The sequence below is a fragment of the Panthera pardus genome, unplaced genomic scaffold (assembly GCF_024362965.1).
Source record: "Panthera pardus isolate Hobbes unplaced genomic scaffold, ASM2436296v1 HiC_scaffold_8, whole genome shotgun sequence".
Classification (NCBI taxonomy): domain Eukaryota; kingdom Metazoa; phylum Chordata; class Mammalia; order Carnivora; family Felidae; genus Panthera; species Panthera pardus.
This window is the reverse complement of record NW_026527013.1, coordinates 86,829,225-86,855,466: the sequence shown is the minus strand read 5'-3', so window position 1 is coordinate 86,855,466 and position 26,242 is coordinate 86,829,225. Positions and strand designations below refer to the sequence as shown.

Below are 26,242 nucleotides of genomic sequence, written 5' to 3'. Positions count from 1 at the left end.
TGTTTTCAAATCATTGCATTTACACTTCCCCAAAATTATTTGCAATTTATCTTGAATAAAAACATTGTCAAATCCAGCTTTTATTTTTGTACAGATGAGTTGGTTACAAGAGAGAAGGTCGATGCTTTATTTCTTAATTTGGATTCAGTTCACCATGGCTGAAATAGGAGGTCCTGGGAAACATGAGTTCAGTGGTTCTCATCCTTGGATGCACATTAGTTTTACCCAGAAGATTTTAAAAATTCTGATAGTCAAGCATCACCCCAGACCTATTAGATGAGGATCTCTTCGGAGGTGCCAGGCAAGGAGATATGGGTGCACGGCCGGTTGCCCTCTTTGCAGCCTTAGAACTCGGATTCCTAGCTAATCCCAGTATGCAATGTTGTGAATTACTGCCCCTGCATATGCTGGTAAGAAAGAGAAAAAAGCCAGAGACAGAAGAAAGACATTCTGAAGGTGGGATGCACTGGAGCTTGATTCTCAATAGCCCTGTCTAGAATGGATAGGGTAGATTGTGCCTGCGAAACAGTAAGAGGCATTCCAGGAAGTGGAGCGCATGAGACCAGGAACTAGCGAGAGTTAGTCTGCCCATAGCTGGGAACACACACCACCAAACCCAGGGAGAGGATCCAGTCCTTTTAGAAAAGCCACCTCGTAAAGTCAAGGCACATGAAAGAACTCCAGACGAGTATGTTGGTTTTCAGGACTCTGGTGCCCATCAGCACTGAAGTGCTGGACCTGAGATCTCTAGGACCTGAGATCGAAGGCTAGGCAGAAAATTCAGGAAAAAGGCAGTGAAGATTAGATAAAGGCCTTCTCTGTGGGGTAACATTGGCTAGTAGCAACAATGATAGTTCAGTCCCATCAGTTGATTGATGTCAAGTATAGATGTTACCATATAGTTCATGTAATTATCTCTTGGGAAAGATTTCCAAAATTACAGTATAGCTGGAACACCTAAAGCTTTTCTTTAAAAAACTACTTCAGGGCCAATAAAACCAAAGGCATCCAACATGTTCTTAAATTGTCATTTTTTACTCAATTTAAAATAAGGCTTAAGATGGTAAGATGAGGAGATGATTGCATAATGACTTAACACAAAGTATCATCTTAAAATGTCTGCACGACCTTCCTGTTAACTATGAAGTCATCAGTTAAGGTGAATAATCAATGTAACTTTTTGTTTGTTTGTTTGTTTGTTTTTTTGCCTTCTAATTCAGTGCTGAGTACAAGAGGAGGACTAAATATGTTCAAAAAAGTCTTAATCCTGAATGGAATCAAACAGTAATTTATAAAAGTATCTCCATGGAACAGGTATGCAATGATTGTTTTCTGTGACAGATTTAGGCTAATATAAGAATAGCAATGGCAAAAGTATTAAAGATTGTAGTCTATCAATTTTGTCACACGGGCAAGAAGAAATGAGTAAAATATATATGAGAAAGGTAGCCAGTGAAAGGAAATGGGTACAGTTCAAAGATCCCATGAATGTAAACGTGGGCATTTTGACAAAACAGCCAAAAAATAAGCAAAGACATAAGACCAGTGGAACATTTTCCACCAAATTATTTCAAATTATTCAAGTTATTTCAAAATTTAAATAGTTCAACAGACTAGGCCATATTTGTCATATTTTGAAGGAAACCATTTTTCCAACTGGCTGTACATTTTTTTAAAATTTGGCCAATCTCAGGGGCACATGGGTTGCTCAGTTGGTTAAGTGTCCAACTTCTGCTCAGGTCATGATCTCATGGTCCATGAGTTCAAGCCCTGCGTTAGGCTCTGTGCTGATAGCTCAGAGCCTGGAGGCTGCTTCGGATTCTGTGTCTCCCTCTCTCTCTAGCCCTCCCCCATTCATACTCTGTCTCTGTCTCGAAAATAAACATTATTTTTTTTTTAATTTGGCCAATCTCTTTTTTTTCCAGTTCTATTGAGATATAATTGATGTAATACATTGTATAAGGTAATGTTAGACACCATAATGATTTGATATGTATATTACAAAAGTAATACTTGGCTATATTTGACTTTCATAAACAATACAAAGAAAATATTTTAGTGTATATAAATATATTATTGATAGGCGTCTGTGTGGCATAGTCAATTAAGCATCTGACTCTTGACCTTGGCTCAGGTATTAATCTCACTTTTTGTGCATTTGAGCCTGGCATTGGGCTCTGTGCTATTAGCTTGGGATTCTGTCTGTCCTCTCTGCCCTTCCCCCACTTGTGTGCTCTCTCTCTCTCTCTCTCTCTCTCTCTCCCTCTCTCAAAATAAGTAAATAAACTTTAAAAAATGTGTTATTGTACCAGACAACATTTTAGGAATTCTCTGTCTTCTCTAAATTGAGGCCTCGTAAGTCTGACATTGTGAAGCTAAACTGTACAGACCAAGACATACAGATGACTAGCCCAAAGATTATAAAGAAGGTTTAAGATTTGTCCTCTGGAAGATTTCTGATGTGATTGTGAAGTTGAAGCTAGGTATAAATTGTAATCTGGGTTCTTGAATTTAAAAGAAGTTAAATTTACCTGCAGAAATAAGGCAATGCTACTTACGTCTTTCGATGATTTATTAAAACCGAAAACCTCTAATCCAAATATTTTATCTAAATTACCTAGACAGTTTTGCAACCTATGGATTCCATGTATTTAAAGAGCATTTATGGATTCTGCTTTTAATTTTTAAAATCTGAGGGGAGTGTTAGAATAACAAGAAATGAGTAAAACTTTGAGGTCTCTTACGAGCAAACACTAGGTTTGACTATAAAACCATTGGTATTTCACATACTATTTAATATAAACCCACATTTTTAGATAAATTTGAAGTCCTTTTATACACTTCAAGGAAGTGAAAGTAAATGAATCTATAATAGAGTGTGATGAAAATTTATGATGAGGAATGGGGTTAATGACATTTTGATTTAAACTGTAGCTCAAGAAGAAAACACTGGAGGTGACCGTCTGGGATTATGATAGATTTTCTTCCAATGACTTTCTTGGTGAGGTGAGCATCTGATTTCCTTTTCCTTATTCGCTTTCATTATGAACCACCAATTAGAGCTTGATGCAAGCGTATTTCTTAAGTTTATAAGATAACCATTTTGGTTAAAGCCTTTCGGTGGATAGAATGTATTTCCTGATTCATCCTTTTCAGTTGATGAATAGTAACTTGAGAAATGGTCTTCACTTTACCATTTGATGTACTTTATAAATAATTTGCAAGATGAACTAGTAATTGTTTTCATAGGAGATATATAATCATGCTGTGAATCCAAATGATTATGTTAAAATTTTGAGATAAACTTTATAAAATGAGCTAGATTTTTAAATTGCATTTTCAGGTTATTGAGTCGCTATTCCTCACTGAATGTATCATTGACTTTATGTGACATTTTACATTCTTATTTCTTTGAAGTATCCCGTGAAAACTCTCAAAATATTTTACAAGGCAAAACTAGAAGTAGGAGAAGACAATAAAAAGGAATTTTATGTAAATTCACATGAAATCTAACCTCATTAATGAACTCTGGCACAGTGGTCAGATTCTGCATTTTTGGTTTGTTTTTGTTTTCATCTATCATTTTTCCAAAAATATATATTTTATTTAGTGATCTTTGCTAAAACAGAAGTTGTGAATTAATGTTAAAAAATAAGCCATAAGAGACTCTTGAATACAGAGAACAAACTGAGGGTTGATGGGGGGTGAGGGAGAGGGGAAAGTGGGTGATGAGCATTGAGGAGGGTACCTGTTGGGATGAGCCCTGGGTGTTGTATGGAAACCAATTTGACAATAAATTACATTAAAAAAATAAAGAAAAATAAACCATCTCTTAAAAAAATAACACCTAGACAATATGATGTCCCTTCCCAGAAATCATAGGAAACTGTTATGTAGTCTAGGTGATGTGAGACCTTGTTTGGTTCCTAGACTCTGTATTTCTCTTTCCCATCAAAACTAGACCATTTGACCTTTAATTGCAGTCTCATGCTAGTACAGCCACTGGGAATAGTCTTGACCTTCGGACAATTCTAGGATGCACTGTTATATCTGACTTAATGTCCCATTTCAGAAAACTGATTTATTGTTGTTTTTAAAATTGATTGTTCACATGAATTTAGAGCATATATCCATTGTGTTGGTTCTCATTATTTTATGTCTCATCAAATCTGAAATGCCAGCAACTCTAAAATGCACTATTACTTACGAATCACTAAGAAAGAAAAAAATGCTGGGAAGTCTGGGTGGTTCATTCGCTTAGGAGTCCGACTTGGGCTCAGGTCATGATTTCACAGTTCATGGGTTCGAGCCCCGTGTCCAACTCAAGTCCTGCATCTGGCTCTGTGCTGACAGCTCAGAGCCTGGAGCCTGCTTAGGTTTCTGTTTCCCTCTCTCTCTGCCCCTCCCCCCGCTTTTGCGTTGTCTCTCTCGGTCTCTCACAAATGAATAAATGTTAAAAAAAAAAAAAAAAGAAAGAAAGAAAGAAAATGCTGCCAGTTAAAACATGACACAGTGCTTTCTCATCGTTAAATTGTTAGTCATACCCCTATTTCAAAGATCAACTAAAGTATGTTTTAAAATACAGGGAATAAGTTAGTAATTTGCAAATCGCCCATTCTTTTTTATTTTGTCCCTCTCATAACTAAAACCAATCTTTAAAAATGATATCCAAGTTAGAAAAACAAAAGATCCAAATTTAGTACTAGAATGTGTTCATTTCAGAAAAGAAAGTTTTCTTTCAGGAAGAATTGCAAGTCTACCTTTTTACATCATCTCCAAAATAATTAATAGTCTGAGATTTTATACAGTTCCATTTAACCAAGTGTTTATTAGACATCTATGATGCACAGGGCATTGTTCCCAATGTCATGCGTAAAGAAACATGAGGAAGACAGCCTGGTCGTCCTCAACGTCATACTGTATCTTATATCCATGAATAAATTTCAGGTCACAGAAGAGAGTAATGAGTGAATTATATCAACCTCATTGACTTCCTGCATTGTTTTTCAGGTACTGATTGATTTATCTAGCACATCTCACCTCGATAACACTCCTAGATGGTATTCTCTCAAAGAACAGACTGAAAGCCTCGATCATGGCAAGTCTCATTCCAGTCAGGGCAGCCAGCAGCCTCCAAAGCCATCTGTCATCAAAAGCAGAAGCCATGGTATCTTCCCTGACCCATCCAAGGGTAGGAGACATTTCAAGTAGAAAAAGCTTTTGTCTCCTTGTTCACTTAGTAACTTCTGAATATGAATGCCTGTAGATGTAATTTATTTTGAAATGTTGGATTCTGTTGGAAAGTATGTAATATAATGTCATGCAAAGAGTGACTGATATGGAATCAGGAGTAAAGGGCGTTAGTCTCAGATCAGCCCATAATTAGGTTTACTACTTGGCGATCTTCACCTAACTCTGGTTTTGAAGCAGGATAATGGAGGAGTTTGGGCTATATGAGCTGTTGGGTTATTTCCTCTCAGATTCCATGATACTATGATTTTATAAAATGTGTTGGGTTATTCCGTAAAGAAAAATAAAAATCCTCAACAGTTCATTGACGAGACATACTCATTATTACCGTTGATGCAGATTTCTTCTAATTGTTTAAACCCCTATTTTTTCATAGGTATTTTCTTATTCACATATTATATATATGTAAACTATACATAATTTTGCATCCTGATTTTTACTTGTCATATCAAGAACATTTTCCCCATGTCATCACAACAATTGGTACGTTGAAATTTACTTAAACCTTTCCTAAATGTTGGCCTCAAGCTAATTCTATGATTTTTTTTTAAAACTCTGATTATTATTTTTTGAAATAATAATGTTATACATCGGTTTGGGCAATACACACAGAATTCCCATTTGAATGAGATTTTCCTTTGAGAGGTTTATTGCCAATTATCCTACGACACATTAATCTTCATCATAAACTGAGTTACTACCTGTATGAGATAACCATGTAGTATCTTCCCTAGATATATTGAACTATGTACAAGTATCAACTATAACTTTTTATACTGGACCTGAGTCTTGCTCCCTTCTCTTCTCGGAAAGTACATCACATTGAAAAGTGGTTCTTTGCACATTAGAAAGGAATGGGTCCCAATTGCATGTGTTCTAGGAGATGGAAAACCACGAGGCCAAGTCCAGTAGGACACTGAGTTGATCTGATAAACCACGGACTCCCATGCGTGCTACAGATATGACTTATGACTGAGCTTTATAGATCATTTATGGATTCCACTTCCAGAACAACTCTGCCCTGATTAACGGTCTAGAAGATCATTAGCATAAAGACTTCTCTCCCTCTGACTGCCATAGTCAATGTGGGATCTATAGTCCACATTCTCTAAAATCACCCGAGACATGATTCTACAGTCCCCACACTTGATGTGTCCTATAGTGACTCACGCCCCTTCATCCAGGAATTCACCACATTTTTACTTAAAACTCCTCTGTGGTAGTGTCAGCCTATCGTCTCCTGCCTGGTCCCTACTTGAATCGGCAGTTGCTTGCTAAAAGGATAAGTTACCATAATTCATTTACGTGAGGATAGTCAGATGTATTTCCTCTTCTCACACTTCTCTCTTCTCAACATTATCATCCTCTTGACTCCCCTCCCCCACACGGCTTCCCAAATGTTTAATCACATTGCCGAGTAGGGAGCAGTTGCATAAGTAAGCCCAACAGGCAGCGGCATTAACATAAATCTTAGACAGTTGCAAATGACGTGAGGCCGGGCTCGATGGGAGGAATGCTGGAGCCATGTTAACTCCTGTTTCACCCTTTTGTAACCAGACATGCAGGTTCCCACCATTGAGAAATCCCACAGTAGTCCTGGTAGCTCGAAATCCTCCTCCGAAGGTCACCTCCGCTCTCACGGACCGTCTCGCAGCCAGAGCAAAACCAGCGTCACCCAGACCCACCTGGAAGATGCAGGGGCTGCCATAGCCGCTGCCGAAGCCGCAGTGCAACAGCTCCGCCTGCAACCAAGTAAAAGACGCAAATAAATTCCTCAGCATGGCAGCTTAATGTTCATCTGTTGCCTTCCTTCCCTGCTGTCCTTCCCTGTCTGCTTTCTGTGTTTTGGCACACCCCGCTCACTCCGTTCTCTGTCCCTTTGTCTGTGTAAGGACAGTACTGATACATATATATGCTCTCTCTCTTATTTAATTTTTTTTTTTTTTTTTTTTTTTTTTATTGACGTGGACCGCAATAAAACTGGCTGTTTCCCCTTTGTCTCCACCATCCATCCAACCTGGCTCATAGTACTTGGTAGCTGTGTCCGTGATGTTTGCAGACAACGCAATGTTGTGTGTCCTTTGTGTGTGCACTTTAAATATCCTTTCGAGTACAGGGATTATAAGCACACGTGACTGCCAGTTTTCCAGGCATTACACCAAAAAAGCACACACCCGAGCAGTTAGAGCAGATTGGAAGTGAGATTCTCTGAAAACATTCCGAAATTGGGGGCGGAAGAGTAATACCACCAGCAGGCAAATTCTCGAACCTGGAGTGGGAAAAGACACTTCAAGCTTAAATACCTTAATGAATTATGCACGTGAAGTATTGTAGCTTTCCATGTGGGACACTTGCTAATCGTTTGACAAAAAAAAAAAAAAAAAAAAAAAAATCTGTGAAGAAAATCATGTCTCATATTTCCAAAAAATTACATAATATTAATATATGTATAAACATATGTGATGAGGCAGTGTGACCTCCTTAAGGAACACACTGGGGTCCATTTCGTTGGATCACACTTTGCGTATGATAACAGCGAATTTATTGGTTACTTTTTTCCTAACCATTGGGGATCCTAGGACAGTCAAGATATCAATTAAAGAATAACAATCCACCCATCTTAACTGCTGTATTTTCATTTAATTTATGAAAATGTAGTCAACTGATATATCAAAACTTAGTAAGAACAGAGATTTTACAAATGGAGGTGCACTGTTCCTTCCAAGAGACATCAGCCAGACAATGGACATAGACTGATGTTATCCCCACGTCCCAAAGTCTTCATTTGCAAAGAAACAGCCAGTTTTAACCCCTTTAGTGCTATGCATGTGGTGTCATTTTGGCATTTGAAAACCCACCTTATTTAAAGAGAGCAAAAGATCACTTCTGTTTGCATGAGTAACATTTAAGCTGGTTCCATCTGAGGATACATACTCTGGGTTTCCATTTCACCCACACTGCCACAGCAGCACATAAAAGCGGTCAGTCTAATCATGCCAGGAAGCAGCACAGACACAGCATAGCAGGAATCCTCCCCATTCAAAGAACTCAGTCTGATAATCTGCCTCCACCAGCCAATGGCAACCAAGACCAAAGCCAGCTAGCCCTCAGGAAGGTGATGTCTGATGGACCAGTCAAGCCAGAAGGAGGTGAGCAGAAAGGCGCTATTCAAAGCACACAGCGAGAACATCCCCCAAATTTAAAGCCTTCCTCTTTTAATTTTTAGACATTGTCTGATAAAATATGTTTATCCCCTTTTTAATGTGCTTTTGTGGGCATGGCATTTCAGGACTTCCTCGTCGCTGTGTAAGTCCCAAAATCAGTCCCATGATATATTGACTACGGTGATTTGTATTTTTCTATGCACTGGGCATCTTTTGACTTCTGTTGGGAAATAGATTAACAATATTCATATTGCAGAATGGAATGCATGCTACTAACCTAATCTGTTCAAGCATGACTATAAATATGTTGCATTGTGATAAAAGTTTAAACTGCTCAAAATTCGAACTAGCATACCGGTTGGAATGTAGATCAGTGTCTGTTGCATATTATTTCAAGTGTAACTTTTTAAAAATTCAGTGGATTTTGGAAATTCTTAGAGGAAAGTAAGGGAAAAATTGTTAATGCACTAATTCACCTTTACATGGTGAAAGTTCTCTCTTGATCCTACAAACAGAGATTTTCCACTCATGTTTCCATAGTTGTTAAGTGTATCAGATGTGTTGGGCATGTGAATATCCAAGTGCCTGTGTAATAAATAAAGTATCTTTATTTCATTCATAAACTACTGGGTTCTGAGCCATTGTTATATGATGCAGCTTAAAATGAGTGTGTCAGTTTTTGCTTTCTCATTTGATTCCTTGCAATAGAGTATTTATAGTTCTTGTTCCATTGCTAGCGAGATCTCTAATGATAGACCATGTGGGGAGCAGAACAAAGTTTTATGTCTGAAACATTATTAGCTAGGTGGAAAATTACTGCCAAATAAGCACCAAGCGTACATAAACATGTAAGTAAGTGATAGGGGCTGGGCTGCTCAGTGATGCTTCTGCTATGTCTTGCTCGAACATCTGATCTACTCTGCGGTCTTCCCAGGTTTCTGTTTGGAGGAAGACAAATCCCATGAGCTCTCGCTCTGGGGGTGTGTATGTAAACTTGATTCCATAGCTGTGTTCAGAAAGGAAAGCAAGTTTGCATCCATCCCTAACTTGACCCCAGCATTCCTGCAGTTTTTCCCAAGAAAGAGTGCTAGTGCCAGTGACAAAAATCAAATGAGGGTGATTATAAAATTGTCTTTGAATTGAGTTCAAAAACATTGATAAAATGAAGGTTGTTTTTTTTTTAATAGGATACTAGTGCCCCGTTATGTCCCTTCTAGCCCTAAAGTACTTGATTTTATGATTCTCTACTTGTCACCAAATTAAAATCAAGCCTTATACTTTCCTATTGCATTTCTCTTTATTCTCTGAAAACCAAAGTTTATAATAGGTTCTTGTTCCAATGAATCAGATATTTTGGGACAGTGGAAAGTACCTGTGGCATAAAACATAGTGATGTTTTCTAAATTAGCCTGGTGATTATCACCTCTGCACGGTTACCCTTTTCTACTTAGCTTACCAGTACTTTCCAAAAGTACTTAAAATCCCACCTGTGACTTTTTCTTCCATCAGATAAGTTCAGTGGATTTCTTAATGTTACTCATTTTCTTACTTCAGATAGTCCATAATGATAAAGGTCACAGTAGTCAAATGCTTCCCTTATTTCACACTCTATTTTTAATGATCGTGATTTAAGTATTGCTATAGAATATTTTGTCTGAGTTTTTTCTAGATATGGTTAAAATCTATAGCAAAATGCTTTTAGTTCCCTTTATTTGAATAATGCTGTAACAGATATTCATATACATTTAAGGTGCCGTGACTGAATACTGAAGTCATTCTGTACTGAAATAATCAAGACAACATGCCGTGGTGAACATTTCTTGTTCAATTTTGTATTAGCAGGCGATACAGAAAGTGCCCTATTTTGTGAAACATAATTATTTCCCTGCTACCGTAAATGCACCAAGAATATAATTCAGCCATGCATTTTGCCAAACAACTAGTGGTAAACATGCTATCGGATCGAATTATATAAAATGCTGTGCCATTAGTTGAAAGCTTAGAAAAACTGGTCTGAGATGTAAACGTACGAAGAGCCAACGAGTTCCTATTCTCTAACCGCATACATAAGTATTATTAATTTTAAGTGTTCAGATAAAAGCCTTCCATTTCAAACCTCACAATGGAGTCCATATAGTCCCATCTGCTTTCTGATAATCCTGCCCTTCATTTGAATAGTTCTTCACATTATACCAAGTATGTTGTCAGCCATCTTCTCATTTGATCACACCTAGTAGATGAGGTCTTCACTGAAGATAACCTTATCCCTTTCTTCTGAGTGAGCAATCAGAGAGATGGCTAGGATCACGGGTAGAATACACACCCAGAAATTCCTAGAATTGGCAACCTGACCCTTGCTACGAGGCCTAAACCTTTGCTTTTTTAATACTTTGTCTCCTTTGAAATCAAACTCTTCTTTCAATAAAGACAATTGTCATTTACATATATGTTATTTATTGTTCCACTTCTTACAAACGATTAGAGTTTGCTAGAAATGATGGCAGAGTACAATTTAGACTTACTGTACCTACATGACCCTCTTTTCTGAAGGCTGAGAGTAAAGCTGCCACAAACAAGGAAATAAAACCCTGTCATGCATAAGCCCAGTGTGGCAGTAAGCAGAGTCTGTAAGGCTCTGTGTACATCTGTAATCGTTTCTATCAAGGGTGACAAAATCGTCCCTAAAGAGCCGTTCAAATATATGTGTGTGTGTGTGTGTGTGTGTGTGTATGTATATATATATATATATATATATATATATATATATATATATATATTTGTGAGCCTCTCAGCAGATTTTTGCTTGGAGTAGCATAAAATATGGGTCAAGAAAGAATTATGGAGTGAGCCAGAGAGAACTTTCTCCCTCCGGGGTTTAGGTGCACGCTGGGAAACCTGAAGAGAAAGATTAGACAGATTGCGCCAGATAATCCTGATGCCTAAACAACTCTTTTGTGTTTAGAAATCCCTGCAAATGGGTTTTTTTCCAAGCCAGTTGGTTTGGCTGAACACAAGCTGTGCCATTTCAGAAGGTGGGAGCAACCAAAGAGCAGAGTTTTAGAAAACAGTTTTCTCTAAACCATGCTCAAACTAAAACAAATGGAAGCATTCCTTAAACCTTAAACATGAACTTAGTTGACCCCAAATATATCACATTTTAAGTGCATTTTGAAATTTCTGATCTATTTTTGCTTGCTACTAAGATTTTAGGTGAGTTGTAACTTTAGAACCAGTACTACAGGCTGAAGAGAAATGTCCCTCCGCCCCGGGCAATGAGTTAAGGGCCACTGGAATGGGTTGGAGAGGTTAGGGGAGCAGATGAACCATGGAGTAAATTGTGCAAGGGAATTAAGATTAAGCATTCGTAAGTGTGGCCGAGTTGTAGGAGAATAGCCTGAAACCTACTTCCACAGACCTCACTGCTGGAAACTCCGCTTTCAGTCAGGCTCACTTTCAGCAGCTGTCAAGAGTTTCATATCTGCACGTTGCCATGGTGAACTCTTTCTAAGCCATCACTCTGTGGGAGGTGCTCTCTTGGGCAAGTGGCAGGGGGTGGCTGGGCTGGGAAGCTGGGTGGGCACTGGGAGTAGAAGGGATTGTTGGTTACAGAAGGTGGTAGCTAATCAGTGTCCCATTCTCTTCTGACTGGAGGTTGATGGTTCCTTTTGGTCAGAAAGAATTTAGCATTCTCTGTTTCTGGGAAGGACAGGGTCCAAAAGGAAGTCAAGGAGAAATCAGAAGAGAAATCAAAGTGAGTTCATTGGGAAGTGAAGTCTTCATTCACGTATGTAAGAGGTTAATAAAAACAGATTTGCATCCCTCATTTCAATGTGTTCATGTAAAAAAGCTGAAATACAACTTTGGGTAGTTTACAATGGAAACAAAATTGAAACTGTAATGATGTGAACACAGCAAGCATCCAACAAAATCTGAGGGGATCAAATTGTGTAATTTCAGCTTTCAAAGTTCTGTGCTTATTTCTCTGGGGGTGAGGGTTTTCCTTGTTGTCTGTAAAGATCAAAATGCTCTTCTAAAGTTTTGTTTTATTTAAGAGATGCCAGATTTTCATAGAATGATTGATGATGCATTTTCAACTCTTTCAGTAGTTATTTGACATTTATTGCCAGAAATCTCTCTGCTATACATGCAAAGTCACAGAGAGTAAATGTATAGCCCTGACCATGAGACACGGTCTCTTGGTTATGGATATTTATTCACAAAGATGAATCCGCTGATCTACCATCACTGGGTACTTTTGTTCTTTTCCAGTAATTGCTATGGGTCTGCACTGAGCCATCCACATGTCTGGTTCACACTGGGGATTTATATGTCCATTTCATCTGCCATGAATTCCAAGACCAAATGGCCCATCTAGGTATCAAACTTAATTTCAGTACTTCTGCACCTTAGTCAAATGATATAGCTCTGGGCCTATATAATTGGATGTGATTAATAATACATGATCTAATTGTAACATGCCACAGTCCCTTAAATGCTACTTATGACACATCTTTAACAAAGTTAAACTTAATTTTTTAAATGCAAACTACTTAGGCTTGAAGAAATTATTTTCAAAAAGTTAATTTATCAAATTACCACCAGGGAGCAGGACCCTGAGGAAATGAGACAGGCAAGTAAATGCTGATGGAGGAAAGAAATGAGAAGCATGAAGCATGAGAAGGCTGATGGGGACACAGTGCGGGACCTTGGACAGAGGGTACAATATGAGCATGGGGCTGGGGGTGTTATCACCTGGGTAGGAGGGATCATGGAACCACGGGAAATGCCACCTAAGGAGAGGCAGAGGAATGCCAAAGCACCATCTGGCTACGTGACAGTCTTGCCTAAATCCAGATACCTATCCACGAATTACTTGGTTTTTTCCACTTTTCATCCGCATGTATTACATTATCTAAAACCATGATCTTTCACCCATTCTCCATTGTGCAAGATAATTGGGAAGTGGGGGGTGGAATTAGTGAATGGGATAGGACGAAAGGAATGTGTACTGAGCCAGACTCTGGAAATACCCTCTTTTCTTTTTATTTCATTGCTGTGTTGAATATGTAAATATACAATTAATCCTTGAGGAGCCAAAAGAAATACTTACTGATTTTAAATGAAAACATACTGTATCAGAAATGCAGAATTTTGATTGGGGTGTTGAGTCGTTTAGATATGTGAATAGGATTAATGTAGATAACCATAGCTTTATACCTCGGTGTATTTTAAGATACTGAAAGGCAAAGATTTCTGTAAAGATACTGAAGGATAAAAATTAATTAAATTAGTAACTTGAACAGTATCTCATCAAAATATTGATATTAAAAATCAAAGAAAAACATAAATGTTTAAGAAGAAAATACTTAGTAAAGTCAGGAGCACGGGACCCTTTTTAAAAAAAACATAAGAAAAACATTGGATTATAATTTCTGCCATATTTATTCTTTTTTTTTTTTAATGTTTATTTCAGAGAGAGAGAGAAGACAGGGTAGGGGCCAATAGAGAGGGGAACAGAGGATCCAAAGCCAGCTCTGTGCTGACAGTAGAGAGCCTGATGCTGGCTTGAGCTCGCAAATCATGAGATTATGACCTGAGCCAAAGTCGGATGCTGAACCGACTGAGCCCCTCTGCTATATTTATTCTTGAAAGAGCACAGGAACAAAATCCACTTTTCCTCATGAACGTATTTCAAACTCAAAACCACATTATTTGAAGTTCTATAGGTCACATTATAATTTTACCCTACTCTTTATATAAAATGAATTTGGAATCTATACAAAGAGGTATAAAAAGTGGGTAAATATATAAATGTATAATATATATTTGAAACTTTTTTTCTCTATGTATCTATTACATACTTTTAGTTTATTGTAGAGCATTCTCACTACTGAGGACATTTCATAAAGTAAATAACTATTGAATCATTCTTTTGGCTTCATGCAACTATCGACATACCAGAAAATCAAAGACTTCATGTAGAGAAAACCTTTTTTGGAAGAATGTGCATAATTTTATGCCTGCAAAATAGCATTATTTATTGTAGGTTTCTGCATACCATAAAGGTTTCTTTTTAGGCAAAAATGTAACAGACAAGCATCATTTTTTGATAGCTATAGTTTTTAATTCATTCCTACTCTGTACAGTTGTGAAATTCTGGATTGAACAAGTTCCAAAGCTAGAGAGGATAAAAAGAATAAATCTTCTTAGGAAAGGCTCACTTTCCCAAAGCCTTGGTATTTTTCGGTAGAAGCATAAAATAAAAAATGAAAGTTACCATAGAATAATTGCCATGTGCATAGTGGTTTAAGATGACTGTCAAAAATAGCTGATGCTAATTGGGTTCTTCTCATTTTCATGGTTTGTACTTCATGTTTCTTATGGCAGATCTAGACCAGTGATTTCCCCATGTGTGTCCTAGGGGCACTTTCAGGGGGTTACAAGGTCAAATACAAGAATACTAAATGTTATTTGTCTTTTTCCCTCTCATTCTTTCTCATGTAACTGTGGGGTTTTCCTGCATTTACATGAGGTATGACGACATCATGGTTTTGAAGGCTAATAGAATATGTGCCTGTCTACTGTTTCTTTTAAAGTTTTCTTCATTTTGAATATGATAAATATTGATAGATATAATTCACATAAAATGAAGTTCTTTGAGAACTTAAATATTTTTTAAGAATGTAAAAGCACTCTTGGGATCAAAACGTTTAAGAGCCACTGATCTATCCCTACGCAGAATCATAATTTTTCCAGGAGCCAAAGATAGTGGGTGACTGGAGTTGTCTTCTAAAAGAGAATTATCATATTTGTCTCTGAATTTTCTATGCTTTATATCTCTTATACTTCAGAATCCCTTCTTTCCTTTGTCACTTATGTTAAGTTATAATTAAGATTGACATATGACAATTTTTCATTTTATATTTACACTATTTTATTGAGCTTGATTTCGGTTAAATTATGAATGTATATCCATATTTGTTACTTCCTACTTTCAAAATTTGCTGGTAAGTTGCCTTTAATCAAGCTGTTGCTAACCTAAGGTAGAGTCGGAGGGAGTATTACACAGGTAGATTAAATTTTATTTGCATCCTTATCTCAAACAAAAAGTTTATTGGAACAACAATTGTTTATAAATTGTTTCCTTTTATCTTCTTTTGTATCATCTATATTACTGGTCTTATATAGTTCAAATTAATTTTGGTGGTGTCAGAAAAACTGAAGATGATCAATTTTGATTCAAATTTGATTCAAATTTGAAAAAAAAAATTTGATTCAAATTTGAGAAAAAAATTAAGTTCTTTATCTCTTAACCTATTTCTTGATTCTTAATTTTCAAGGATTTAATGTGTTTTTAAATAATTAAAGTTAAAAAAGAATTCTGAAAATATTTACCATTTGTAGAAAATATTAATTGTGTTATATATATATTACATCATTTATGCACACTCATATATAATTTTTTAAATGAATGTTATGTTCCAGAACCTCTTCAAAGTGTTAGTGATACTAGAGTGAACAAAACAGGTGAAAATAACTATCCCAGGAAATCCCCCATTCCCATTTATTGAATAACCAATTAGATATCTGGGAAGAATTATGAAGAATTAAAAAAGCATGAGTTTGGCTCAAATGAGATTGAAAAAGAAAAAATTGCATAGTCATTGACTTAAGTTTATATTCAACCAAACATCCTTATGTTTAGAAACATCTGGAATTATAATTAATTACATTTTTATTTGTCCTGGCTCTAGTTCTCACTAATAATCTTTACAGTCTGCTGGGATATAGCTAACTGTAGGGAGGAAAGAAAGTATTTGAAAATGATCTATTTGGAGAAGGTAGAGAGAAGGTAATGAAATTAACTAGAGAGGTTAGTTCCCATAGGACTAGATATGCATTGATCAAATAATTCTCCAAACTCCTCTTTATTCTATGGCTTATTGACTACATTTGAATGATATACAAAACAATAGTGTTTGCTGTAATGTTAGTCATATAAATCAGACTGCTTTAGGCAAAAGTTTTATATAAATCAAACTATTTGGATTCCATATAAAGATGATATTCTTGTTATCTAAGTATTTATGATCTAAGTTATCAATTTGAGGATTATGTAAGAACATTTTCAAAACTAATTATTTTTCAATTACTTTCCAAACAATCCTGCATGTTTTGCAAGCCAACTGTGAGAGAGAGAATATTGGCGTTTCAAAGCAGAATTAAATGGATATTGAAAAATTAAGAGTTGCTCTTGAGAACTTAATTCAGACCTTGAATCTTTCCCAAATATAATTCTCCTTTCCAAATATGATTTTTTAAAGACAAAAAACATAACAATTATGTTAGCATATTTTAGCGCAAAACCAAAACTTGGCACTTAATAATTTCTTTGTTGATTCCATCTCTATGGACACAGCTAGAATTATAGCCTAAATTTATTACAGGTCAAGTAATTTTAAAATTTTCATTTATGATATCTTGATTGAACATTTTTCCATTATTTACTAGGATATTTTGGTCCTCACTTGAATTGTACTTATTTTAAATATTAAAAAGTTGATGTTAATTTAATGTATTTAATTTAAATATTAAACAGTTAAATATTTTATTTCTTCTAAAACTCGTTCTGAACCAAAAACCTTATAAAAGGAAGACGCACTTAAAAGGCAACATTCTAGCAAAAATACAAAAGCTATAGCATACTAAGCCATCACATATATTTATGTAAGAAAAAAATCCTATGATGTTATTAGCCGAGCTTTACTCTCATTTCCAAACACCTGTTATATTGAAGTTACATACTATACTTCTGTTTCCAGAAGTAATCATTAATCCTATTAATGCTAGAGAATGAATTATTAGTAAGTATGGAAAACACCTGTAAATTACTGATAGCATTAGCTAAAAACAGACTGAATTGATTATATTGAAATGTCTTGGAAATCCAGTCATAAGGCCAATGTGGGGGAGAAGGAAGAGGGTGAACATGACTAAGCTTTACTATCTTTCCTGGGACTTAATAGATAAGAGGCATCGCATCTCCTTCCTCTCTGAAAGAAGATACTAAGTGAATATGGACTATCTTAAGGACAGACTGTGATTTTTGTAAGGAAAACATTCCATTTTTCATGGTTTGTTATGTATCAGTAATCTGTCATTTTAAACAAATGACCCATAGAAGTCTGAGTTATCCATTTTCAGCACTTTCCTTTGTAAGAACTTGGAAATATGTGGAAGCTCCTACAAATAGCTGCATTGAAACTACCTATCCCATTTGGGGTGGGGGCTGGGTTCTTTAGAATTTTTCCAAATCAGATAATGAATATACTGAGGTAACATTAAAAATATTAACTTTCTAAACTCCTTGTACGATGCCACATGTCATCTTAATACTCCTAATCTGTCAGAGGGAACATAAAAAATGTGACTGGACCTAATTCAAGGGAAAACCTAACAAATAATGCTGGTAACAATGGAACTTAAAACCTGACCTTTTCAGGTTTGCATGCAAAGCAAAGCAACGAACGAGGTAAAACTGCAAAATCTCATTAGTAAAAATAACAATCAGAAAAACAACAGCAATAATAATAGATAGAGAAATAGAGCAAAAGATAGGCAGTGGGGAGAAAGTAGAAAAGGTCACCAAAGTAATGTCCCACCAAGGTAAAGCTAGCAAAAGTGCACTATACGCACTCTAAATACGTCAGTTCCGTCATTAAACTGCGGGAAAAACAAAATAACTATTGACTGTGTTCTCTTAACTCCACACATCCTATAGACTATATCTATGAAGATAATATTAATACTGTGTCAACCAAGTAATTTGGGAAATTCTAGACTACCATTAGAAATGATTCCTAAAATATTTGGATATAACTGTGAGTTGGACCAAGGACATAAAACCAGTGACAGACCATCACAAGCAGCAAGGCCATCTACTGCATCCCAAGCACTGACCCTGAGGTAGGCAGGGAGCTCACAACCTCAGCCTGAGACAATTGAATATGATAGAAAAGTGGATTAGCCCTTTTTAGTTTTTACTCTCTTTCTCTTATTAATTAGTGTGTGACGTGGAACAAATCAACCTTTTCAGGGCTTAGGTTTTCTAAAGGCGCAATGATGGTTCTGGAGTGGGCTATCTCTAGAGTCCTTACCAGCTTTTTAATTTCCTTGGGTCCACAATTATATAATAAGTCAAGGCTACAATTCTGATCCACGGACAGTGAGCACAGTGCTGCCATCGTGTGGTAGGTACAGTGATAGTTCTGCATTTTTAGGTATAGTTGGGGAGGGGGGGGGGACCAACCGAGCAAACTAATTGAAGACAGATGTGCAGTCAAAAAAACACTACCAGGTTTAATTAAGGTTAGCCACAGTGGAGTAATAAAACAAAATGATGTCTAACCATCTAGCATCTGAAGAAAATGAAGAGGTCAAAAAATAATTTAAAACAGATTGAACTGCCTCACAGAAGATAAAATATGTTTAGTTGAAATGCCCCCTCAATAACTGAATAGCAGAAATGATTTAAAACTGTAGGATTTATTCCTCTAGGGTACAGGAACCTTCTCACGGGAGTGGGCTTATTCCATCATCTGTTTATGTGGTACATTCTTTCTCCTTGTTGGTACTTGACAGTGAAATTTGGAGTTTAAAAAGACAGTAGACACAAAAGTGTAGGCTCCAGATATCCATCTTATTATTAAATAAATCTCAGTTCCTCTGTAAAATAAACATTTCTCATGTGTAAGACACAGGCACATAATATAGTCAAGCATAATAGGTCCATACTATCTGACACGCTAATTAAAAGAGAAGAAGAAAGCAAAGGTAGACTGTTTTCAAATTGTTACTTTTGAAATCATAAAACTATGGAAAGTCATATTTGTTTTAATATTCTAAAATATTATTTAAAAATGGCATTGGTTTAAAATATATTTATATTTAAGTAGAAACCAGAATTCTCCAGCTGTCTGTACATCGAGATTTAGTAGAACCAGCACAAGTACTAATGTCTGTGATAACACCCTCTGGTGGTTCCCAATCTAAATACATTGATAAAATAGCCGTGTTCTGTTATGAACTCTTTCTTTGAAATTCACCAAACTACATGCTCCCGTGTTTAGAATCTTATCATTAAATATTTCTTTCAATGAAGCCACTTTTGGAAGGATTGGGAAAACAAACATCTAGTTGAGTGATTGTGTTTTCTATATATAGCACGATAGATTAATTTGCATCTCTGTTTTTAAAGCTACAAAAAATTTGCATTGCCCAAAGTTTCCTTGACAAAACATGAAGGAAAAAATCCTCCCACATTAAGCGGTGCGGTTCATAAGAGATTTATGATTTGCATAGAGCACACAGCTGGATAAAAAGTAAAATATCTACTAAATCATTCAGATGGTTTTGTTATGTAGTTAAGGGAAAGAATTAATTTATTTCATTATTGCCTCAGCATAGTTCCAGCATAAGCTTTTAGGAAGGCTACCATGGAGAAAACACAGGCTCAGCCTCCAACATCCTGAAAGTAACAAATACAGCCAAAGATAGAAAGTGGTAATTGCCAATAACAGACGTGTGGTCTTGTGCTTTGTGAATATGGATATAGAAGAGTTCGCTTCTGGTTGGGAAGATGAGGAAAATACATGGAGCAGGTGCAATCCGAGCTGGGCCTTTACTGACAAGTATAATTTAGGTATGAGAAAGTGACGGGCAGAGAAAGGCATAACAAACAAAGAGAAAGGGCCCAGCTACAGCTCAGGAGGAAAAAAAAAAAAAAAAAAGCCAAACCAAAGGGAGCCAGAGTGTGTGGTCTAAGTGGGCTTCCAGGAAAAGCATACAAAGGAGAATGATGGGAGATACATTTGGAAAGAAGCAGATGATAAAGGACTTTGAGAGGCCAACTGAAGAATGCGACTAAAATCATGAGATTTCTTGAAATCACATAAGCTCTAGCCTCTGATATTAAATCGTAAAAGCACTTTATTCATCAAAATGTTTCAGGTAATGCAGGTTTAGCTCAGTGTAACAGAATTGATATATTTTTATTTGGAGACTGTTTTGAGAGAAAGAAATTAGTAAATATACTCACTGTGTCAAGCATCTGATAAGGAACTATTAAAATACTTGGATTCTTAGTACCCGTTGATCAAAACGTCTGCATTTCTGTATGGTTGACTGCATTTTATGCTCTGTAGATAGAGCCCAGTATAAAGCAGAGATCTCTTCTACGTTTTTCATTGAATTCATTTTTAGAAACTACCAAATGTCAGACTCTCTGTATCCTACACTTACCTACCAGGTTAAGAATAAAAGCACCAGGTGTGTTTTTAAGGTAATGCCAAACATCTCGATTTCATTAAATTATTCACCTAATGTCTAACTGCCCAAAATGTTTTTAGACTCAAACTTACGCATAATTGTGTTTTGCAAATATGTTCGGTAGACTTAGACTTATTCCAATATATGTATATGTTCTCTACATTTGGTTTTCTTTTTTTTTTATATTTCTTATAAAATATTATTTGTTTGCATGTAAATCTACAGCACTTGCACAGGCTTTCCGAATGAGATTTCTATTCACCTAGACAAGATGAAAAACTCTTTCCTTAAATTTATTTCTAGCCTTGTTCCTTTCTTCTTATTTTGTTGTTTCACATTCTGTACACATCTCAAATTTCCCAGAAGAGGAATAGAACTAGAAATTGCATCAGGTAAAATCAAAGCTCCCAAAGAAAAGATTGAATATTTTGAAATGTAAATAAGACAGTCTTGCTATAATAGCTATTTTGATACATTGTGAGATTGCTCTTGGTTGAAAATTGTTTTAATCTAGTAAAAATAAATGGATTTAAAAATTAGTGCATATTAATTAAGGTTTGTTTTGGAAATAGTATGTAGAGATTTTTCAGTTGAAATTAAAGTGTTTCATTCAATATCACACTAAAAAAATATTAATAATAGCCTCGACTGGATTATATAATGCTAGTCAAAAAGTATGGCAGCTTTCCTTTGTTTACAACCAGTTGACTAATCTGACTCATCATGTGGTTGACTATACAGTTTAATTTACTTTACAAAAGTTCATAATTTTATCATAGTCCTATATCCTTTATATTTTTTGTTACCCTTTTAAAAAGTTCTAAGTTCACACTAAATACACCATCTGGGTTTCTTCTACATAAGTTGAAGAAAATATCAAGCATTATAACTATCATTCTGTTTCCTCAAATCTACTTCTATTGGGTACTATTAATTCATTGGTGACTGGCTATTTAACAATATTCAAGACTTTTTCTAAATAGCTATTCCCAATTTATAGACGTCTGATATATTATTGACAAGTATTTCTTCCTTATTTCCTTATTCTGAGAAAGTGCTATCACTGGAATATATATTATAACAATTTCTGATGGCTTTAGAGAATCTGTTGTCCCAAAATGGAAGAAGTGGTGGCAATTGGGGAGAACCTTTGTAAGACTTGTTCCTGGTTACCTTGATGGTGTATTTCCTGTCCTCGAGAGGTTTCCCTCACAATGTCTATATTTTTCACTTAATTTGGATATATTGGTTTGACTAAAATCCCACCAGATTGAGAGTCACTGTGTTTGTATACATCTCTTTAATAAAAATGTAGGTATCTGAGAATCATTACATGAGTATCCACAATTCACCCAGTAGTGTGGATCTATCCAACTGCTTAAGAAACTCCTGATTGAACGGGGATGTATTTATGGAAGAAAGAGACTCTAAGTATTTTTCTACCTTAGAATGTGAATCAAGGCAAAGTCATTGTCAGGGACTAGGTATACTCGAAGATACTAGGGAGCAGCGATTGATAGGAAAACCCTGAAGAAGAGGTTGGGGGTATGACAAATAAAATCACAAGATGAGGGAGAGAAAGTAACCGAAGTCCTGCTTCATTTCACTCCTCATGGTCACAATCTTATGAGTCGAGATATGCATTACTGACCCATTATTATCCAATGCAAAAGCTGAGACCTTTTAAGTTTACTCCAGAATGAGCTAGGATTCCAAATCCCGTCCGTATGATCAAAGCTCATGCTCTTATATTCTGACCATGTGGCAGAAGACATAATAATTTTTAAAATTTGCCTAGAAAATCTTCTCTCCATAAAAGAGGAACCACTTGCCTTCTCTTCTGTTTATTTATTTATTTTTTGCATCAAAATTTCCCCCCCAAATCTCCTCTAATCTAGAACTCCACTAACAGTCTTGGTACTAAGCCCCCACTGCATTATACAACACAAAATTAGAATGTTTCTGTGGGAATAAGGATTCCTGTATCCACAAGATCAAACACAAGAAGTTTTTGAAACAAGTCCCAATCATAAATGAAGAAATGCCGAAGGGAAAACAAAGGTCTTCAAATCTACAACCCCGCTAGAGACAGTTGTTAGAGATACACAGAAACAAGCACAGAATTCTCCAACCTCTTCTTGAAATCATCTGTTCTACTCTGCATCTTTACTTCTCAGGAGAAAGACAGATTATTGGTGAATCTGGAAAATAATTAAGCAATTTTCCCTTACCCTGCTATTTCTATCAACCCAAGTCTTTCTAAACTCCTTTCTCCATGAAATAGTCAAAATTCTTATTTGTTTGTCATTATTGCAATACTGTACAAATAAGCCACAAGTAGGAACAACAATAACAGTCATGGTACAGTTACTATGTAACTCATTCGAAACATCTGATGGTTTAAGTCTGGACATCATTGAGGGGCTTTTTTTTTTTCTTTATCTCCAATGAAAATATGCAAGTACTTAGTGTTACCACAGCACGTTATTGGTTAAGGGAAAGAAATTGAAAGGCAGGTGAAGAAGTGTGGAGTTCTTGCTAGAGCTGTGTCGTTATCCATGTCAATGAAGAAAACGTAGAGTTGTGCATTTGGAGATCGCTGGGAGTTTCATGGATTGACTGTGGTGTTGACTCTTCCCACACCATGCAGCAAAGCCAACCAATCACCGCCCCGCAGAAAGCTCCGTGTCTACTGGCTCCTCTGGCAGCAGCTTTGGCAGCGGGTACAGCGTGGACAGTGAAGGAAGCAGCGGCACTGCAGGGGAGACTAATCTATTTCCTATTCCAAGGATGTAAGTGGGTTTTATGCTTTCTTGCTTTATTTTTTTTTTCCCCACTACAAAGTTAACAGCATCATGAGTAAGCTTTTCTTAACACTTAACGGGAAATAAGTAGATAATTATCCAGTTCTGAGTCACTGTCCCTGAAACACTTCAGCTGTGTGTGCCTACGTAGAAAAGAGACTGTTCAGGAAAGGTTGGATTCATTTAGTTAATTCCAAGGATGAATGCTGGTCACTTCCGGGACTGTTTAATAAGTACAATCTGTACTTAGTGAAAACAAAAACAAAGACAAAACAAAAAAAACCTGCTAAAATAATAACTAAATTAAGTCCAGCCCTACTAGTGGCTTGAGGCTTTAATCACACAATGACCAAACACAAACGTTAGTGGTATTTGAGATAAACTTAGATTAATTGACTTTGAACCAAAGGAGATTTAAACATATTTAAAAGCACATATATCATGTTTGAAATAGGTAACCTATTGGGTTCCTCATATAGACTTTTCAATGATAAATCTTACCACAGTTAAAATGGAAGATTTTGAAGCGTTTTCCTATTTTCTAGAACAAATATCAAGCAATACATAGGTCCCCAGTAGGTAATCTTGGATTAAAGTTCATTTGTAACAGGTGAAGCCTCAAGAAGATGATACCATAAACCGAATGCAAAATGAAAACAGGTTGTGTTCAGAACGCGTTACCCTGGGTTTAGTCATGGAGGTGGCAAAGATTAGCAGTATCTAAGACACATATGTAGGTTATATCTGTTTCAATATCAAAATCTCAACCTCAGCCCTTTCCTTCTCCTCCCTGACAACTAGTTTTCTGGGTTCTCAAGAACGTCTTTGGGTCACACATCTCCAGGATCTAGGTCCCGGTGAATCTAGCCTGCCACTTAGTTTTGTAAGGCCTGTGAACTAAAACTTTGCACTTCTTTTTTTTTTTTTAATTTTTTTTCAACGTTTTTTATTTATTTTTGGGACAGAGAGAGACAGAGCATGAACGGGGGAGGGGCAGAGAGAGAGGGAGACACAGAATCGGAAGCAAGCTCCAGGCTCCGAGCCATCAGCCCAGAGCCTGACGCGGGGCTCGAACTCACGGACCGCGAAATCGTGACCTGGCTGAAGTCGGACGCTTAACCGACTGCGCCACCCAGGCGCCCCTGCACTTTTAAATGTTTAGAAAAAAGGAGAAGGAGAAAAAGAATAGCACTTTGTGACACATGACAATTATACGAATTGAACTTTCAGCGTCCACAAATAAAGTTTTATTGGAAGCCACACCCATTCGCTCACGTGTTGCCCGGTACTTCTGGGCTGTAGAGGCCGACTTGAGTACAGTTGCAACAGAGACCATTCAAATCATTTGTTCTCTGGTCCTTTACAGACTTTGCAGACCCCTGATCTGGACCCTGGTTAAAGGATCTCCTTCGTTTTCTCCACGTTGAGTGTGGCCATTTCTGGGTGCAGAAATTCGATTTCTCTTTGTTTTAATGTCAAGGTTTTCATAAATCTTTCCTTTTAGTCTCCAGAATAGTTCTAATATTTAGATAATGGCTCAACTTACAAAAGCAAAATAATGGGGACATGGGTTCGTACAGTAAGAAGTGGGTTTATTTTGTGATTTGCAAGTTATATTTTTCCAACTTCAATTTTTTAAATTTATTGGATCACTTGTCCATATCTTTTGCCTTTTTTTTTATACTTAGGCTATGGATTCAATAGTTATTTATGTTTAATCAGTTCTTTTTTTATTGGAAATTATTTCTTTTTCTTTTTTTAAACATTTATTAATTTTTGAGAGAGAGAGAGAGACAGAGCATGAGCGGGGGAGGGGCAGAGAGAGAGGGAGACACAGAATCAGAAGCAGGCTACAGGCTCCAAGCTGTCAGCAGAGGCCTGACGCGGGGCTCGAACTCACGAACTGTGAGATCATGACCTGAGCTGAAGTCAGATGCTCAACCAACTGAGCCACCCAGGGGTCCCTGGAAATTATTTCTAAAAGGAGTCTGATCTCATTAGTTATCTGCCTCTGATGATCCAGTTGGGAGAAAATGTCAGCATCTTCATTACATTTCTCTCTCTAGGCTATGAATGTCATATGAATTTGTAATTTTTTAACCACACATCACTTAATATACTTCCTATTTATCCTTACATTTCAAAATAATTTAACACTGCTGATGAAGTTATAACTTCCAGAGAAAAACCACATTATTTCTTTAATATCTGAATATCTGAAGTAGAAATAGAGTATGTGTTTTTTACATATATGCCACATTCCAGTTTTGTTTTTCCCATTTTCCTGTTTCTTACAAATCGAAGCCTTTAAAAACTGCCTAGGACACTATTGATTTGCCATATGAGCCCAAAGAAAAATTCTCTCCTCTAAAGCATTACAGGATATACGTAAGAAGCTGTATTTGGTATTTCTTTTATACACTCTTCTGTGTCTAACACAATTACTGCTTAGGCTAACATAAGAGTTCTGTAACTATTTGTGGGTGCCTGGGTGTTCAGTCAGTTAACCTTGTGACTCTTGGCTCAGGTTATGATCTCAGGGTTCATGAGTTCAAGCCTCGCGTCAGGCTCCGTGCTGATGGTGTGGAGCCTGCTTAGGACTCTCTCTCTCTCCTCTCTCTCTCTCTCTCTCTCTCTTTATCTCAAAATAAATAAATAAATAAAAATAAAATTTTAAAAACAGTTTAATAACTATTT

The 26,242-nt window shown here is 36.5% G+C and overlaps 1 protein-coding gene across 6 annotated transcripts in view; it reads left to right on the top strand.

Annotated features, from left to right (window-relative positions):
- The window catches only part of PCLO (piccolo presynaptic cytomatrix protein), a 429,470-nt gene that overhangs the window by 353,602 nt on the left and 49,626 nt on the right, over positions 1 to 26,242 (top strand). For 3 of the 6 annotated variants that reach the window (XM_053897773.1, XM_053897770.1, XM_053897768.1), the window contains 6 exons: positions 1,221 to 1,314; positions 2,935 to 3,006; positions 5,011 to 5,191; positions 6,808 to 7,002; positions 8,217 to 8,399; positions 23,392 to 23,533. In XM_053897773.1, the coding sequence (XP_053753748.1) occupies positions 1,221 to 1,314; positions 2,935 to 3,006; positions 5,011 to 5,191; positions 6,808 to 7,002; positions 8,217 to 8,399; positions 23,392 to 23,533 (867 nt within the window). The remainder of the gene's footprint in view (positions 1 to 1,220; positions 1,315 to 2,934; positions 3,007 to 5,010; positions 5,192 to 6,807; positions 7,003 to 8,216; positions 8,400 to 23,391; positions 23,534 to 26,242) is intronic. The other 3 variants (XM_053897771.1, XM_053897769.1, XM_053897772.1) reach the window with 3 other exon arrangements.